Source organism: Schistocerca serialis, chromosome 3, assembly GCF_023864345.2.
Source record: "Schistocerca serialis cubense isolate TAMUIC-IGC-003099 chromosome 3, iqSchSeri2.2, whole genome shotgun sequence".
Classification (NCBI taxonomy): Eukaryota; Metazoa; Arthropoda; class Insecta; order Orthoptera; family Acrididae; genus Schistocerca; species Schistocerca serialis.
Genome location: NC_064640.1, coordinates 263,738,857 through 263,758,725, shown reverse-complemented (window position 1 = coordinate 263,758,725; position 19,869 = coordinate 263,738,857). Strand labels below are relative to the sequence as shown.

The 19,869-nt window shown below is 37.8% G+C and overlaps 2 protein-coding genes across 3 annotated transcripts in view; both read right to left on the bottom strand.

The window, feature by feature from the left end:
- The window catches only part of LOC126470038 (C2 domain-containing protein 5), a 238,690-nt gene that overhangs the window by 200,913 nt on the left and 17,908 nt on the right, over positions 1-19,869 (bottom strand). Inside the window, exon 2 of one of the 2 annotated variants that reach the window (XM_050097533.1) lies at positions 4,866-4,949. The exons of the other annotated variant lie outside the window; for it this stretch is intronic. Within the exon in view, the coding sequence (XP_049953490.1) occupies positions 4,866-4,938 (73 nt within the window). The 5' untranslated portion in view covers positions 4,939-4,949. The remainder of the gene's footprint in view (positions 1-4,865; positions 4,950-19,869) is intronic. 2 annotated transcript variants of the gene reach the window in all.
- LOC126470039 (uncharacterized) lies at positions 1,577-4,044 on the bottom strand. Its single transcript, XM_050097535.1, has 2 exons — positions 3,573-4,044; positions 1,577-3,384 (listed from the first exon to the last, which is right to left on the bottom strand). Exon 2 carries the CDS (start codon positions 3,203-3,205, stop codon positions 2,783-2,785), a length of 423 nt encoding a protein of 140 aa, XP_049953492.1. The 5' UTR covers positions 3,206-3,384; positions 3,573-4,044; the 3' UTR covers positions 1,577-2,782.

Sequence of the window (19,869 nt, the reverse complement as noted above, 5' to 3'; positions counted from 1 at the left end):
AAACACACATATCCACTACCACCAGAAAAGGAAACAAGTGAACCATATCATCGGGCATGGCGATACTGGGCTCTTTTTTGGGACTATCACGATGTGGTGTTAACAGAGTATGCTCAAGAGGGGAGAAAACATCACAGGAGCATGTTACTGAACGTTACAGAAGGCTGTTAAGATTGAGTTTCTCAGGAAGCTGTCCATGAGGGCATTCTGCACGGACACAATCACACATGCTGCTTCTTTGGGATATCTAAATTTGGCACACCTCTCATATTCTACTGAAACGACACTCAGTTACTTTTTAGATGAAGAAACTGTTGCAGAGTAGGCATTTCCAGAATTATGATGACATGATTTTCAAGGTGGAACATTTCCCGAACAACCAAAATGCAGCCTTCTACAATCAAGTTCTCCACAAAATCACTCATTCAGAAAACATGTCGCATTGATGGAGGAGTATGTAGAGTAGGTCTGGCACCATCAACAAGTTTCATGGTCGCACCTCGATTTTTTCGAGCTGATGATTAAAACGTTACGACCACGCCAATACATAATTTATTCCAAAAAATACAGTTCAGTTTACTAAATACACTAATTTCATTTACAAACTTAATTTGATGAAAAAAATTCTCTAGTAACCATAAAAAGTGATAACACTTCAGTAGTTTGGATTCTCGATCATACATTATATCCGTTTGATTTGAAATCAAATTTGTGGTAATCTAGCTGCAACAGCAGTAACACCTTCTAGTCTTGACGGGGAAGCAATATGCTCATCTCTTCTTCAATACTCACACAGTCTTTCTTTCAAATTAATACACATAGTTAATAATGCTTTGCTCGTACACCTTTTCATTTTTTAATAAAATTATCTACAAGGATAAATTGTGACAAGGTCACTGATCTACATGAACTAGTTTATTTCAACTTCTGGAAATTCTTCCACGATATTTTCTTAGCAAAATCACCAACATGCTGTATCATTTCAATACCCATTTGGCTTATATCCCAAATGACCATCAATGCAACTAAGTCTTAATACTTCCAAAACATTACAACATTGAAACTCATTCAAACTTACATTCAGCAGATCACTTATATTTCTGTTAAAGATGCATCTGCAGTTCAGCAATGTATAATAATCTAAAATGGCAGAACTTCTGTTGTAATAAAAAGATACCGTAAACTGGGGCGTCTTTGGGACGGATTTTAGTATTTTCCTGGATTTCTGAAGAGCTTTAGCATATTAAATGACTAAATGAAAGTTAGTTTTATATATTTAACCTTCCTCTATTTGAATATGAAATGCATTTTGCTCTGTAACCATTCCTTGCCAAGTGAGACCCCTCAGATTTTGTCCCAATTTTACCCCATGGGTTGGGGTAACATAGAAACAAGTCATTTTTCAGGCTAAAGCCAATAAAGGAAAAAAAAAACTGTGCAAATGTTAGCCTATCAACTCTTTATTTGGATAATACTGGCTCTACCACAATGACTTAAAAGTAATAGTAACATAGAAATTCTGAAAAAATTAATAATTACACACATTAAAGAATTTGAGAAATTAATGGGTAACTGTGACCAGATAATAAATCATGAAAAAATGCAAATCACCAAAAAATAAAAAAAGACATCTCGGAAAATTCAGTCCAGCACGTACAGTCCCAACTCCTTAACATAAAAAATACCTTGATGACCAATTTTCTCCAACGGGCTGATGATTTGGAAATGCCTTCTGCAACATATTCTAGAAGATCCTATTTCTCGGGCCACTTCCACTTGTTTCCACATTTTTCCACACATTTTTCCATAGTGCAGACCACATAACCCTCTGTTGTTCTTTCTGTGACTTGTCCTGGATACAGTTTACCTTCATATGGAATAAGTACGTACATCTCACAGCACACATTCTCTGTTTGGTTCCCATGGGACACAACCAAGTGGGTTGGTACAGACTAATCAGTGTCTTTAGACCCATCTTCTTCATCCTCAACATCCATGGTTACACTGTCATCCAATTTTATAAGGAACAGAAGACGATCTCTTGTCAGTACCATTGTCCGTGTCCTCTTTGTTTACCATTGTCTTTGCCAGATGAGGAGCTCTCTGTGCAGTTTTAGTTCCTTTTACTGAAGTGGATGGCTCGTTCATCTTGCCAGCAAGAACATCAGCTGCATAAATGCTCTTCCCTGCAGGAACATTTACCCTTTTGCATATCACAGTCTGACACTTCTGAATTGCTTCATTTTGCTTCTGCACGAGTTGATAACTGAAGGTGTCACCGGTGACTGCAGTGAAGTTTGTTTACTGAGACATCATGAATGACGGAATCCTTTCCAGCATAATTTGGCAATTCAAGGGGTATTTGCCAGTTTTCTGGACAAGTTATCTCCTCTTGAGGTCATGAATTTTCACAGCTTCTTGAGCAAGGTGGGGAATTTGTCCTTGGGCCCAGAGCTACACCTGCTGCCCACTGCTGTCTGTTTCCAGTCCCCAAGGATCTTCTGCCACTTTACTTTCAAAGGTTGAAAGTATGCAACATCAAGAAGTTGCAAAGAGTGGGTTGCATTCAGTGGCAGTGCAATGAGTTTTATGTTATATTCTTCACACAACCAGAGCACTTCAAGATTAATAGGCAAGCTCAGGTTGTCACCTATAATAAGCTTAACACCATTTTGTTTTAAGATAGGCAGGAGTAACTGGATAGCCAATCCTATAGGCACTTACTGTAACACCACCCACTCTTGGTTCTGTTATACCTAGCTTCTGGTGGCCCATTTTCCATTCATGTGTCCCACAATTTTTCAGCTTTGTAATTTAAGATAAGGGGGGCAAGTGTTCCCACTGCATTACCACACACTATTAAGGAGTTGCATGTTTTTGACAAGTTCTGTATTTGTTCAGGATACTTTGTTCCCCTTTTAGTAATTATTTTTGAACCCCGTGGTTCATCAACTAAATTGATTTCATCATAATTCCACAAATTCACAGATGGAACATCTTCCATCTCTATCTCCAGATTGTCAAAGAATGCATTCATGATTTCTTTGTCATTTTCTGCTCTTGCATACATGATGTTTTTCGTCAGCCCGAGTGTCAAAACGGCATTGTGCCCTTGCATAAATTGTCTTGCCCAGTCTATTCCAGGGAAGTTGTTTTTAAATCTGGCTTCCTTCCTGTTACATCTGTCAAGGCACGCCTTTACCATGCATCAGAGGTCAAATGTCCGCATGGGAAATCCAAAACTTGATAAAGCTATTGCACGGGAAACAAACCGTTCCTCTACACACACAATGCCTGCCAACTGTCCCCCACGACTTTCTTTAACTTTTAGTAGAGGTGTGTTCTTTGGGATTCCATACTTTTGAGAAGCCTTCCCGACAGTTCCTAAAACAAAACAGATAATCAAAGTTACTTACAACATATATGTGGGGTAACTTCGAGACAGTCCCAAAGCTGCCCCACGAAACATCTCGTTATCGACAAAAGCAGCCAAACCAGTTACTAATTATGGGATGTTTTATTATATATTCACAGAACTGTTAGCTAAAGCATTTACAACGTGTTATATTTACCTGTCTTTTGTGGTCCAAATGTAGTTCCACTTTTTTATGTGAAAGTTTGCAGCATGCTTATCACTTGTCACCACTGGCACGAATACGAAAATGGCTGCTGCCTAGCACAGGTGGTATGTGGAAATTTTGGAGATGGCCAATAGATGGCAGCAAAGATCAAAGCTAGTAGAGACCTCGGAAGCAACATGGTATCTCACAAGTTGCGGCCTGCACATTGAAGGATCGCTGACCTAATATTACCCTACCAGTCCCAAAGTAGTCCCAGTTTATGGTGGTTCCTTTTGACATATCAGGGTTAAAAGTAAACACCTTAGTTCACACACAATGGCAACAGATACATAAAACAACCAGTGACAAAACATTCACAAAGTTTAACATTTGATTGACACATGAAAAGCAACACCGTATTGCAGTCTGTAAACAAGATGTTCATTTTTCAACAGAGCAGAAGGCTGAAAGAAACAGCTCAAGCAGGATAAACCACATATAACACCAGGAGGACACACAGATAGCCGGCAGGAAACTGGGAATACTACAGCTTAGCGGCTTATTTATAGCAAAATCATTGGAGGTGGATAACTGCCTCATTTACAGAAACATGGTAGAAAGAAAAGGTCATGGCTTTGTCAATCGAATGATTAGTTTGAAGGAGTTTTTGAAAACTAAAAATCCTTCTATCAGTATGATCAGATTGACATTTGCATCCTTAACTTTCCAAGAGATTTGAACCTCGCATTTGTCAAATGGCAATCTTGTTCCTTAAGCACAGTGTAACCTCTTTCCTTCAAACTGCATTATAAAAATTGGGAATTACTCAAAATCCACAACATTACTCTATGCATAAGGCACAAATGATTAGACTGAAACTACAAAAACTGATCATGGACAAAAATAGGCTGCTATGAGCAGAAAACAGGCTGAAGAAATGATGAAGTGGATAAAAAATGGCTCATGGAAATGCTGGTCAAAAGATTAACATACTAATAAGGAACACACAAAAAATAAAATAGGCATAATTAACAGAAATGAAAAAGCTAAAAACAGATTACTGAGAACATGAAAACTGTAAAAAAGAAGAGAAATGAATAACAAGGGTACAGAGAACAAGTGGGATGGGAAAAAGTGTACTTTGTGCTTAATCTAGTGTCAAGAGCCAAGACTGTTACTATCAGAAACACACACATTCATGGCCTAACACTGCTGAAAATCTGTTCCTCATTAACCATAACATATCATGCCCAAAACCTCATTCATCTCCATCTTAATCTATTTCACTCTGGAATGGTAACTTACAATCAGACAAATCAGGATTACAATCACTGGAATGTGGATCACTCCTCTCAACAGTATTTCTGGTTCCAGTCATTTCTCCTTCTCCTGTAAGGGTTCAATACAAATTTGACAGTTATTTCATTTGAGAAACAGCACAATTTTTCAAATCTCTTGCTGGAAAATGGAATCACTATGGCTTTGCAAAAGTAATAATTATACAAGTGTTAATAAAAAAAAAAGGCTCTGACCCCCTCCCCCACCCACTTTTGCACTAGACATTCATTATTCTCTTTTGATGTTAACATTACCTCCTACTTATACACATATTTTGAAGCATGTCTTCCCAGCCTACAGCACATGACATAAATGGGCCATTACTTTTCAGATCATTTAGAATAATCTTAAATTTCTTTAACTATTTCATGGCTTCATTTTTAAAGTGAGGTTGAGCACTGTCAGGAACAATGTTATGAGTATGAACATGAAGTACACTCCTGTAAAAAGTATGGGAAATGAGTGCATGCAGTAAGTCATCTCCTTACAGTTAGAAAATGTAACCATCACCACTAAACCTGCAAATGAAACAACTTTTGATTATTTCTGGTGTTGAAAACCTGGTAATTTCTACAATTGGCCACCACATTTTCCTTGTAATTGTTATGAATCCCTGTCTCACTACTGTTGGAAGTTTATTAAAAACAAAAAAAAAAAAAACAAAAAAAAAAAATAGAAAGAAAGAAAGCAACCACTCACCTACTGTTTCTATTCAGCCTATTTCATGGCAAGCAAATTGGATATAGGATGCACAAAAAGCAGAGGGATGGAGAATTATTGCCAAATGAACAGTATAATAACATTAGCACCTTTGTCTGCATTACATAAAACACTGCTCTTATCAAACATGCAAGGTACAACATTTAACTATTAAGGAAGGTGTAGCAAAAAGTGATTCTCAGACGTTCTTGATCGTTTCTTGTAGAATTCACACAAAAAGGAGTTTCATGGCTTTTAGCTTCTGGCCTCATTTGGGGTAAATGTAAGTATGTGTGTGTACTTGCATAGTGTAAAAATTTAAACTATGTTATCTTGACCTCTTCCATCAAATGCACTTTTGTAACTAACCTGTAATGACAACTGAAAATCTGTACCAAATTAGGATTCAAACCTATATTTCCTGCATATTGCAAGTGAATGCCTTACTTCCTAGGCTATCTGAGCATATCTCCAGGCCTAAATTTAACTTCAGTTTTGTGATTTCTCATAGTTGGCTTCACTTAGGAAATTCTGCCCCGTATTAAAGCCAACCGATTGATAGTTGAGTTCCTCCCATGTCAAATTTTCTCTCCTCTATAGCCTAAGCGTTGAGGGAGCACCCATACTGCCAGCTGCACTATATTGTAAGATAAAAAATACAATTTGACAAAACTCAAAGACAAAACCATCAAGCTGCCTGCATCATGAAGCATGTACCTTTCAGGAGGTGGACAAAATAACATGAAAACAACCACAAGACAGGGCAGGAACCAGCAATATCTAAACAACCTGAACACTACTGAGTTTTGAAGAATATAAATTCCATATTCTTGTCAATGGGACTTCGTGCCATTCCTCGCAGAGGAAACTTCTGGAGAGATTCTAGCAAAGAGCCATCGGCCCCTAAATCTTTTCCAAACAATATCACAATAACTGAGTAATGTTCAGATAAAGTGACTGTGGAGGTCCTGAAAGCAAACTGTTTTATTCTCACAATCATCAAATCAATCTTGAACATGTGGAACTGTAGGAATGGTGCATAATCACTCAGGGACATATAAGCTCACCAGACAAAATGTTAGTTACCCACTTAGAAAAGCTTACTGGTCATCTAGAATTCTGAAGACAGCGTAGGATTGCTACCCGGCAGTTGTGACCCTCCACTGCTGACGTAAGACATGGCACTGAAATGCTATGTTGTGCCAGCAAGTTGTATGGTATCAACACAGTAACATGGGTCGACAGGGAAACATAACAGAATGGCAGAAAGGAGCTATCAGGCTCGGACGTGTTCTTGACCACACAGGGAATGAAATTATTCAACTTGTTTACATAAAAACATAATCAGACCAATGCATCTGCAAGGAATGCTGTACCACTCACAGTCACATAATACAGTGTATGAGCAGTGGTCAAAAATGATCGTAATTGGCAGGGTCCGGATATGATTACCACACCTGTTTTACTGATAAGTGGTTTCAAATCTAATTGGAGTTACTGCTGTCTGTGAATGCAGGTCCATCTCACATAGTTTCCAACCAAACATTGTGAAGTGAGTGGTATACAATTATCATTTGGAGACAGTGACTTTGCAAAACGCCAGTGCTCTCTGCGGCATTTAAAGTTGCAAGTTTTCAATGGCCCAAATAAAACAGAAACTGGCAGTAGCTGACTGTAGACATGTAGTGTGATTTGATAAATTGCAGTTTTGACTCCTTTCAAATGTTGCATGACATCAAGTGCATTGACGCCAAATGAGGTGTTTAACACACAAGGTGTGGTGGGTGTAGTTCATGCCAAAGGTGGTTCTATGATATTGTGAAGCCTCTTATTGAGCTGAGGCCTCATCAAGGCTAGAGGGGGTGTTTCATGGTATTACCATGATGTCTCCATGGAGGTGACTAATATTCTGTCTGGTGTATGTAAGTGATTGCTGGAAACAAGGTATGCAACAATGAATCAATATGATATGAAAAAAATCATACAGCTTAACAATTACATTTTCTTTCAGTGCAACTAAAACCATTATAATACAGGGTGAGTCAGCATTACCTGACATTTCTGGCTAGAGAAGTAGTAGGTGAGTCGTCATAGTGGAGAGACATGCTTGGGCTTATTGTTTTCCCCTCCCCTACAACAGTGCCTTAGTTATAATGGAGAGGTGGACTGTGCAACACTGTGCATTCATCAAAGCAACATTCTTTAAAAATGCAAGAATTCAGAATCTGTGACCACAACTCAGTGAACATCCATCCCCAATTCAACATTTCACATAATGGTGCAATACCGTTCTGTTATGCTTTAAGAACTTTTGTGAGACAGTGAAAAAAAAACTGGGAGGCAGCACAATGGTGGCCATATCACCTGAAAATGTTGATGTTGTGCACCATGCAATTCAACAGGGCCCCAATCGACTTGCAATATGACATGCACAGTCTCTTGGGTTATCGAAGTCGTCCGTTTGACGCATTTTACACTATCTAAATTTTCATCCCTACAAAACTGTGATTATTCAGGAGTTGAAGCCTCAAGATTTTGTGAGAAGGAGATGTTTTGCTTAAGTAACGGAAGATAGGTTGGTGGAAGAACCTGGGATTGTGATTTTAATGCCATATGAGGCTCATTTTTACCTAAAAGGCATTGCTAATAAGCAAAATTGTCATTATTGGTCTCTAAACAACCCTCAGCAACTCCAACAGCACCCACTGCATTGTAAAACAGTTACAGTGTTTGCTAGATTAGGGAAATTTGGTGTCATTGGAAATTATTTCTCTGAAGAAAGGGAAAGCCAGAACCATGAAATCAGAGTGTTATTTGACCATCTTGTGTGAATTTCTTGTCTCGAAACTTCATTGCCATGGTATGAATTGTCGAATTGTTTGGTTGCAGAAAAACTGTATGACAGCTCACACTTCCAATGTGTGTATGTCTGAAGTCAGAAAGTTGTTTCTGCAGAAAGTGATATCCAATAGAGGAGGTGTTGACTAGTCACCCTGTTCTACAGACCTTACTTCACGTGACTTTTTCTAGGGGGGGCTTCTTCAGTAACAAAATGTACATTAGTAAGCCATGTACCATGCTTCAATTAAAGAATACCACAGAGCAAATGATTCACGCTATACCCCGTAACATATTGGAGAGAGTGATGACAAACTTAGTGCAGGGGGTTGACAAGTATGTCGAAAAAAAGGGCCAGTACTTGAAAGACATCATCTTCCACAAGTAATTAATTTCTGTCAAAATTGACCAATATTTTCCCCTTGTTGTAAGTCTGTAAAGTCAAGCATGACAGAAGATCAACACAACACCACAATGATCATAAAAATACAGGCGATAGAACATTCTCAGCGAAACACAAGGACACTTCACAACAAATGTTTCATCCTGCAATGGGGTGTACACTGTTGTACACTGTGACAAATTAAAATTCTTCAGAACTGGGACTCAAGCCAGGACTGTTTCTTTTATAGACAACATTTTTCCTGACTAACTTATGCAACAATGACTCCTTACCTGACTTTATAAGTTTGGTTCTTCCAGAACAACTATTGTGAAGTGTACGAAAGTAGGGAGAAATATTAGGATAACTGAATCACTGAAGGTAATTTATCACTGGATATCTCTGTTTACAACAGGATATCTCTGTCAGAAAAAGAACTGCCTGCAAAAGATTAGTTTCACACAGTTTTAATATTTCAGAATGTTTTACAAGAGACATCGTCAGCGTATCATAGAGGAGCCAGTGCATCATAGAGGAGCCAGGTAAAAAGCTCAGTATATAATGTCTTCATGTTATTTTGTCCACACCCCCCCCCCCCTCCCCAATGTGTTCCAAAATACTACAGAACCTTCACTGAGACAGAAAATTGGAAAAATATATTTTCATGAATCAGCTACCATTTAAAAATTGAAGAATGTTTTGCAGCAGTCAGGCAATTTCATTTTATCTTTTCTACTATTCACTGTAACAGGAACTCAATAAAGTATCCATACTTTAATAAAAACTGCATAAAAACGTTCTTGAAGATCTGCAGAATATCAAACTGTATGTACGATTATGGTTCAAACATTACATCTGATCCTACACTCAAATCCTGTTGAGTTCAGTGTTATTAATCGCCCACCTCTGGCTAGGCTTACTCTGTGAATGCTAGAAATACTCGTTTTTGTTTAATTGTAGATGCTCAGCATTTAAGTTCCAGTTCAGGAAGTAGGCCTCTAGGTCAGTTCTATGTAGTCCGTATCATGTAAACTATAGTAAGTACTGAAAAAGTTGCAGCCCCTATGGCGCGTGCCCATTGCTGAATGGACAACACAGGACAGCACCTAGACAACAGAGAAGCACATTAAAATTTCACACACATCCAACACAGGAGTTTAATTGAAGACCCTCTGACTAATGACCTTAACAAGTATCGCTACTTTTACTGGTAGCAAGAAAAATGTAACATAAGTATCCTATTTCATGTTATACCAAATATTTTCCATTCTGTGCTCAAGTTTTCTGTTTTTCTAAGTTTTATATATTACTGGGAAGTAGAGCAAGACATACCAAAACAATATGAGTCAAGAAGACTAACTTCCACAGTTTATACATAATTCTTTCCATTTCAGTGTTTACCTGACTGCAGGGCAGTAGTTTGCATAGTTCAGTAGCTTACTCAGCTTACTGTTTATATATCAATGAAGAATTAGCTGATGGTGTTGCTGATCATATAAAGGTCACCAGGACTTAAAGGGCGTCACCTGTGACCCGCGACATGATGATGCAATAGGATGTGACATCATATACGAACAGTCTACCGTATTTACTCGATTATAAGACGAGGTTTTTTTCCCAATTCATCATTCAAGAAATATAGCGTCGTCTTATATTCGCAGATTAAACTATTGCTGCTGAAGTTAACATTTTTACGTCGTTTAATGGAGTATATATTAGTCGTCTTATATTAAGCCTGCAGATGAAGCTTTGGCTACTGAGGTAATGTATAGATTTATATTTAAGAATTCGAAATGGTTGGGTTGAGCTGGGCAAGGGGGCTATTGAGATCATGTGTAGATTTATTTTTAAGAATTCGAAAGAGCTGAGATAGGCTGGTGAAATGGCACTCGCCTTCCTGCCCCCCTCAAGTTTCCCGATACGCCGAAGCGCTCGATACAGGATCGACGTTGCTCGAACAATCACGTGACATTTTACTCGCGCGGCGCTACTGCAAGGGATACGCGAGAAATTAAAACTAGACACACTAACAATCTATTGCTCTCCTTAAATTTTGATAATTCTGTGAAACACGGGAGAAAAGAGCACCAAATTCAATCAGCTTACAAACTCTTGTTGTATCTGAAAACGTTTGCAATAAAAGTTCTCATTATGTATGGATACCGTTACAAACATTATGTTGCTTTTTAGTTGAAGGTAACATTCAGCAGCGAAAACGTTGTCCTTCAAAAAAACATTGCTTGTTTCTCAAACCAGATCAATATTTTATTTGCTTACGGAAGGACTGTAATGATTTACTAACTGTAAAAGAGAAATTCAACCGCTGTTCGCGTATTAGAATACCAGGTGAAAACGTTACCAGCTTTTAATCAGCCTTAGAACATGATGCTGCCATTCAGATGACACAAGGTGGAAAATTTATCAAGAATGAAATATCTAACAAACGAAATAAACTGACTCATTGTTGTAGCGATAATAAATTACAGTGGTAAGACCCGTAGTCGGAGATAATACCAACAGACGTCAGTAGATGGCTGGACGAGCTCAAGTACGTGAACTGGACTGAATCGTGGTTGCTATCTTTTATTTAAGTATTAGTTGCTGTTGTTACATATGACCTGCACTCTAGAATATATTGCAATCCGTCTATCCCACCTGCTGAAGCTTAGCACTACGGAAGGGTTGGAGAGGGTACAGTGATACTAGTTTGGTTGAGAACTATGAAAGTGGGGAGGGGAATCGAGAGCGGGCAGCAAATTACGTCGTAATTCCAACCATGGGAATGTATACCGCGTACTTTGGCTTTTCAAAAACAAGTACCTCGTTCGAACTACAGTTTGCTTAAACCTGCTTGTAGTTGGAATTCAACTGACTTTAAAATTGGACGAATATTCAACAGGAGTATTCATTTCTGCAGGTGACGGTAAAAGTCCAGTTGGAGGTCAGTGGCGTACATATGTATTTCGTGCTACCTACAATGTTCTTGACGCTCCATGTGACGTATGACGGGAACGAAAGGGGGTGTGTCAACTGCCGGTTCTACGCAGCCAATGAAAGCGGCGGGCAGAAGATATGTTTATAAGCAAGAGATTGTAGCATTCTCACGCCAATATTGAAGCGAAATCCGATATGTATTTAGATTAAAAAAAAGCTGTATTCTCAGCTGTGCAAGGATGGATTATGGAAATGATTAAAAACAGTGATACCACAGATGACAGGGTTAGTAAGCGAAAAATGTAGAAACGGAAACGGTCTGCAAATTAATGTAAACCATTTCTTTTCATTAATTTTATGTCTCCTTGTAATATCACAATGAAGGCAATCAATAAATGGCATAAATTTAGAATAGATATAACATTAACTTTTTACACAGATACTTCATGCCAGTAAAACAGTTTGTAATTCTGATTAGTGAGAATATGTTAAAAATAATTTTTTTGCAAGAGGTCTTTTCGAAAAAAGGGGTTCGTCTTATAATCAGGGTTGCCGTATACTGGGGTAAATACTATATTTCAAAGTTGGCATGTGACGAGAGCATTTTGAAGCAAGTGTGTTGCTCGAGGTGGCACTCACACAATATAAATTTTTATGTCTGTAAAATTACTGAAGGCGGTATTATTTATAAAATATAATTGCACATGAAACTTAAGAGGAAGTGTGTAACAGGCTGAGTATCATAACTTTTCTTTGGAAGTATGGTGTAGTGGCAGAAATGTTAATATAAAATTGGTTAAAGTGGCTCCCTCCTATAGTTGTGATGGTGTTATGTGGTGCTGTTGCAAGAACAATTTGTGGTAATTGATATGGTGGGGAACTTTGTTTAAAAATCTATACAGGTGATCCACAATATCGTTCACTTCAATTATTATTTCTGGTATTGCTCATATATGTGGTTTTGTGGCCACAAGACAGGCATCAGTGATCACTCAGTTATTGACTGGTTCTATATAGGAGAGTGGGACAGTTTGGTTTTTTGAAAAGGGGAGGGGATAAGCTGGGATCTTTGTTTGGAGCAAAGTAGGTATTTCATTTGGTTGTATTACTTGTTATGTTCTTTGGTTTCTATATTGAATGTTGTTTTACTTCTTGTTTTTGTTATTGGATAGGTTAGTAACATGTGTTCACTCAGTTTTTGGTTTTTATAATGCCTGTATTGATATCTGTTATTAGGTCCCATGAGTTTCATTTTAGCTTAATAAGTAATCTGAAGCTAATGATACCATTGTGTGTTCATATTGACATGATATTTGGTTTCTTTGTGAATATTAATTTTGCAAAAGGACGGTAGCAATTGTGACATTCTCTTTAGCTATGTATGTTAAGAACACAAAATTATACCAGTCTTAAGTCATAAGTGACTTGTTATTTTTTGGATATAGTTGTTTCATGTCTGGTTGGTACTGAATTTAATCTTAGTTATCACACAGATGTGGAACCCTTCTAGATAATGCATTCATTCAACAAGCAGAAGTTAGAGGGACACATGCCTCTCTGGTGTTAAATGGATTGTCGGATCATGATGCACAATTAGTCACCTTATGTAAATTAGCTCCATGCACAGTTCTGAAACAGTCTAAGAAACCAGTGAGGCTGATTAATGACAGTACTACTGAAGATTTTAAAGAAGTTTAAAAAATGTTGACTAAGATGAAGTTTACAGTGAGCCTCATGTTAACCCTTAACTCTGTACATTTCTTAATGAGTCTGTATCCATTTCTGAAATTAGTTTTCCTAAAAATATAATTAACTGTAATAATGACAAGTCATTAAAGAAACACTGGATCACTATATATATATCAGAGTCTCTTCACAATGAAAAAAAGAGCTTGTACAAAATAGCCAGACCATGTAAAGGCCCAGAAAACTTTCTTATTATAAAAGGTACTGTAACATATTACAAAAAGTTGTAACAAAATCCAGGAGTATGCACATTTTGTCTAAAACGACAGATCAAATAATAAAATAAAATCAATATGGAATATTGTTAAAAAGAGAACAGGAAAGAAGCATTGGGAGATGACATCATAATGGTAAACACAATGGGGGCTTGTGGAAGACAGTTAATTCGTTACAGACATTTTTAATAATTACTTTTTTTTAAATAGGAGAGGAAATTGGCAAAAACAGTTAAGAAGAAAAAGCAAAGCAGTACACCGAAGAAGCAACACAGAGAACATTGAGTGAATTAAGAATGGATTTCACATCCCCATTTGAAATAAGGAAGAGCATAATGAGTGTAAAAAGTAAAAGTTCATATGGGGTGCATAATATCTCCAATAAGACACTAAAATGTTGTATATTATGTGCTGCTCTTAGTCACTTATGTAATGCATCACTAACTCAGGGTGTTTTCCCAGAAAGTTTGAGATGTGTCATTGTTAGGCCTCTCTATAAAAAGGGTGACTACCACCTGATGTCACTCCTTACACCATTATCCCAAATTTTTTGAGAAGATAATGTACTCCAGAGTTGTCACACGCCTGTGTAGTAATGGGATACTTAGTCAATCACAATTTGGATTTCAAAAGCACCATTCTACTGAGTCAGCTATTTATGCATTTACTGAGTACATAATAACACCTCTAAATGATAAAATATAACCAACTGGGACCTTACATAACAAACTGAAGGCATTAGATTGTGACAGTCACAATATTCTATTAGAGAAGTTAAGTTTTATAGAGTGTGTAGTTCAGCAAATGCATGGTTTAGTTCTTATTTAAGAAACACAATGCAGAAAGTTACTCTAAGCTGCTCGAGTAATAGTAATATGAAGAGGGATGTCACATTGGCTGCATGGGGAGAAATTACAATGTGAATCCCTTAGGGTTCAATCACTGGCCCATGACTACTGTTGCTTTAATTATCTACCATTCTATTTTAATCAAGAAACAGAATTAGTTCTGTTTCCTGATCATACAAGCATTGTTGTGAAGTTGAATGAAGAAGCATCAACACAGGAATGCATAAATGATTTTTTGTGGAAGGTACAGAAAGGGTTTGTAAAAACAGGCCACCTTAAAACTTTGGAAAAACACAGTTCATTCAGCTTTGCACTGTTAAAAATATCCCACCTACTATGAAACTTTTTCTTGTATTCATATTGGGTCTACAGCCAGAACATCTCATCATCTGTAAACAGTATTTCGGCGATCTACCTGGCCGCCATCTTCAGGTGAGTAGGCAGTCGCACTATTCCACTGAAACTGAAATCAAACACGCCGCAGCGGCTCTTTTATACACCGACCATTGGTCCACCACATGTGCATGAAATTAACTGCTCTCTAGTGACAGGCACAACAGCGCACTGGTGGTGAAAGCTCACAGAAACGATAAATCGATATTGAACACTACTGACAGTTTTTGAAGACCGAAACAAGGACCACTGTTTCTTAATGTCAAACAGAACAGGGTTCCAACACTTACTTAAAGGATACCCCTTATCTCTGTTTATAATATCGTTAGATAGCTGGATTTCAATGGCTACTTTCACTACACAGTCCCAATTCTACGACATAGTGGCAACCACTTGTGTCTCATCATACAACATTTTATTTCCTTCCATAAGACAATGTCCTGCCATCGCAGATTTTTCTGGCTGAAATAAATGCGTGTGGTGATGACTCTCCACGCAACAGTCCTGGACTGTACGAATTGTTTGTCCAATATAGAGATTCCTGCAATGGTAGGAAATCTTGTAGACTCTGGGCTTTCTCAAACCTAAATCACCTTCACTGAGCCCAACAGGGCTCTGGTGTTAGCTGGTAGACAGAATACACTTTTAATATTAAATTTCTTCAAAATTCTACCTATTTTTGAAGATATGCTCCCCGCAAAAGGTAGGAATGCCACTGATTTGCTTGTATCTTCCGTTGGTTCCCGTGAAGGACCAATCTGTAGAGCACGACAGATCTGATTGCCAGTATAACCATTCTTCTTGAACACAGCTTTCTGCATCTGAGATGGCATTAGCTCTTTTTACCAATGTATGTAGGACCCCATTGCATTGGTACAATGGATGACAACTTGATGCATGAAGATATCAGTCCATAAACACTATGTCCTAATGTCCCATCATCCCTCCTCTAGAACAAGACATCTAAAAACAGAAGTTTTCCGCATTTATTTCAGCCAGAAAAATCTGCAGTGGCAGAACACTGTCTTACGGAAGGACATAAAATGTTATACGATAAGACACAAGTGGTTGCCCCTGCGTTGCAGTATTGGGACTGTGTAGTGAAAGAAATCACTGAAATCCGGCTATTTGACAATATTATAAACAGAGATAAGGGGTATCCTTTAAGTAAGTGTTGGAACCCTGTTGTGTTTAACATTAAGAAACAACGGTCCTTGACTTGGTCTTCAAAAACTGTCAATAGTGTTTTATATCGATTTATCATTTCCACGAGCTTTCACCACCGGTGCACTGTTGTGCATGTTGCTAGAGGGCAGTTATTTTTGCGCACATGCAGTGGACCCACGGTTGGCGTAGAAAGGAGCTTTGCGGCATGTTTGATTTCAGTTCCGGCGAGATAGTGCGATGGCCTACTCACCCGAAGATGGTGGCCAGGTGGATCGCTGAAATATTGTGTCCAGGTGACGAGATGTTCCGGCTGGAGACCCGATATGAATACAATGAATTATTACACTGGGACAGTTTACGGAGCCACATACTCTGAACCTAGTACACCAACGAGAAACAGGGCAGAAAATTGTATGTTCTTTGGTGTATATATCAATGAAAACAACTGGAAAAACTATGTAAAACCTGCTAAAACACCAAGGTTCAGGTACTTTTGCCATATGGATAATTGCCAACTTTGGGGATGTAGAAATCAGTAAGTTAACACATTTTGCATATTATCATTCACTGATGTCTCTTGGGATAATATTCTGCGGGAGCTCCTTGCTTACACATTGCACAAAAGAAAGTAATTTGAATTATGTGTGAAGTTCACACACACACACACACACACACACACACACACACACACACACACACACACATTTTACAGATACACTTTTAAGCACCTGGGGATATTAGACACATCCTCACAGTAGATTTATTCACTTAAGATATGTGTTATCAACAATCCCTCCAAGTTTGAGAGAAACAGAGATATTCGCAAGTACACCACTAGAAGGAAAAATGATCCACATTACTGTTTCACAACAATGTTTCACAAGTGTTCAAATCTGGTAACAGAATTTGTCAGGAATAATTTTTGTACAATGTGTGTATATTTGTATATACACACAGTTCATGGCAAACACAGGTCCGTTAAGGAGAGATATGTGTATGTTGCCGCATCCAGTAGTGATCGAACATGACAATTTCTTGTTCAACAGCAGATGGAAAGTGACGCAGACGTCAGTGGATCACTCCCCACCACACATCTGTAGTCGGGTCCACCTGCAATCGCTCATTACCTCAAAGGGTGTCAGCCGGCCGCTGACTCAGCAGTAAAGCTTCATGCATCCCATTGGCAGGTGAGCAATGTTACAACAGTGGTGTTAACCATAACTAGTCTCAATCTTAACAAGTGTGTGTCTACAATATTTCCGAGCAGGTATTTTAAATTTCCAGAAAATGTCACATTGTTGTAGATGTCGATGTAAGCCAGACAACGTCTGTTACATTTTTGGGAAATTCATCTTTGCCTGAAAGAAGGAGACAATTTCAGCATTCATAAAGAAAGTGTATAGGCATTACTCTGGAATACAGGTAGGAGACCAAGATAAGGAATGGGCACAACATTTCTGTTATGCTACATGTTACTGAAAACTTACTCAATGGTGGAAATATAGACAGAGCGTGGCATTGTTTGCTGTACCCCTGGTATGGAGGGAGCCACAGGACCACATTACTGATTGTTATTTCTCTCTAACAAAAATTCAAGGTTTAAATAACAAAAAATCAAAGAGGCACATTGTTTATCCAGATCCACCTTCAGCAAGAATGCCAGTGCAGCATTCAGACAGCCTTCCAGTACCTTCAAGAGCTCCAGATAAAATTCGGAGTAACAGTAAAGTAACTAGTATTGACAAAATCACATATAATGCAACAGATGATCTTCTATATCACTACACACGTAAGTGATCAAGATATTTACTAACACAAGCAGATTTATATGATTTAGTGTGTGAACTAGGACTAAGTAAACAAAAGGCGCAATTGCTTGGTTCAAGATCACAAGAGTACAATCTACTCCACTAAAGTACTAAAATCACTGATTTTAGGAACAGAGAACATATCTTTATTTCTTATTTTGCAACTGATGAAGCACTGATGATCTGCAATGATGTTGCTGGGCTGATGAAAGTGCTGAACTTCACCTACAGTTAACAGGAGTGGAGACTTTTAATAGATGTCCCCAGAAGCATATCTCAAGGATGTTTTGCTACACAGCTGAAATAAAATGCCCTTTGTTTCAGTTGCTTACATCAGCTTGACTAATGAGAATTAGGATCTCTTACAGAGGATGCTGAATTTGTTACAATATAATGAATACAAATGGAAAATGTGTGCAGACTTCAGAGTAATTGCTATGATATTGGGAACGCAAAAAGGCTATACGAAGTATGCATGTTTTCTTTGCAATGGAATAGTCATGAGAGAAATTCCCACTAAATGAAAAACAAATGACATAAGCACAGCTGGAAAGTGGGTGAAAAGAATGTGCAATGTGAAAATCTGGTAGCTCCTGAAGGTATACCACTTCCATTGCTTCACATAAAACTTGGCTTAATGAAACAATTAGTCAAGGTCATGGATCCAACAGGCAGTGGACTCACACATCCAGCTTACAAATTCCCCAATCTTTCAGCTGCAAAAATAAATGAAGGTGTGACTGTGGGCCCATAAACCAAGGAACTGCAGAAAGATGAAAATTCTGAAGCACGTTTAACTGACAAACAAAGAGAGCATGGGAGTGTTTCAAGATGGAACCAGAAAATTTCCTCAGAAGAAGAAGAAGAAGAAGAAAAAGATGATGAGCTACCACTACAAAGCAATGGTGAATTATGTGACCAAAGCTTATCAAGCTCCGGGTACTTTTTATGTTAGTAGATTATTACTGGAATGTCATTTGAGAGAAGCATCATTCTCAATAAAAGACAAAAAAGTGACATGCATTACTATATGGTAGCTCATTTTTCTATAATTCCTAAAGTGAAATAAATGCTACAAAGTGAATACACTAAGAGTACATGTTAAATCCCATACTCCCTTAATGTGATGAATTTAATAAGACCATAAAAAACTGATTTGTTTTTTGAATTTCAGCTAATGTGTCCTGCACTATATCAGGATAACAAAGAAAAAATGAAATCATGATTGCTCATAAACTACCCCTGACAGAAAAACTTAAAACAGGTTTGAATTCAGCTCTCAAAGTAAAACTAGGCACACAATGTATTTTCTGAGAAACAGGAAAAAAATGTTTTTTTGATGAACGGTGTAAACTAAATTTGGCACAGAAAGGGGTGAAATATGGAGCTATAATAATCTTTAACAATCTACCCATGGAAATGAAATGTCTGATAGACAGCAGACATGTTTTCAGTGTAGATTGAAAATGTTTCTTCTTGACATTCCTCCTATACCATAGAGGATTTACTGAGAATAATTAATTTATCTTAAAAAACTGCAAATAGTCCTTATGTAGCCATACACACATTATTTTTTATTTAATTTTTGTAGTTGTATATAAGTGTTCTCTGTTTGTTCTGTTGAGATGTTCCACACCATAATGCTTATTAGAATTTGATCTATGGAACAATGAACTAACTATGAGTTAAGTGCAAATAAAAATACCAGTCTTACATCATAAATGGTTTTTTTATGTTTTGTATATCATTGTTTCCTGGTTGGTGGGTTATGTGGAGCTCATTTTAGCTAGATAGGTTAAGTAAATTTATCGATACCAACACCTGTACCCGCCATGCCCATCTGCATAACACTGCAGTATCATTGTTAGTTAGTACTACAGATTTCGGCTTGGCTATGCGGGTTAATTTCGGACAATGCTTGAAAATTTGTGGCATTTTTTT

Bases quoted from the DNA above. Each gene is read 5' to 3' on its own strand.
- LOC126470039 (XM_050097535.1), bottom strand. From the start codon at position 3,205: ATGGTAAAGGCGTGCCTTGACAGATGTAACAGGAAGGAAGCCAGATTT.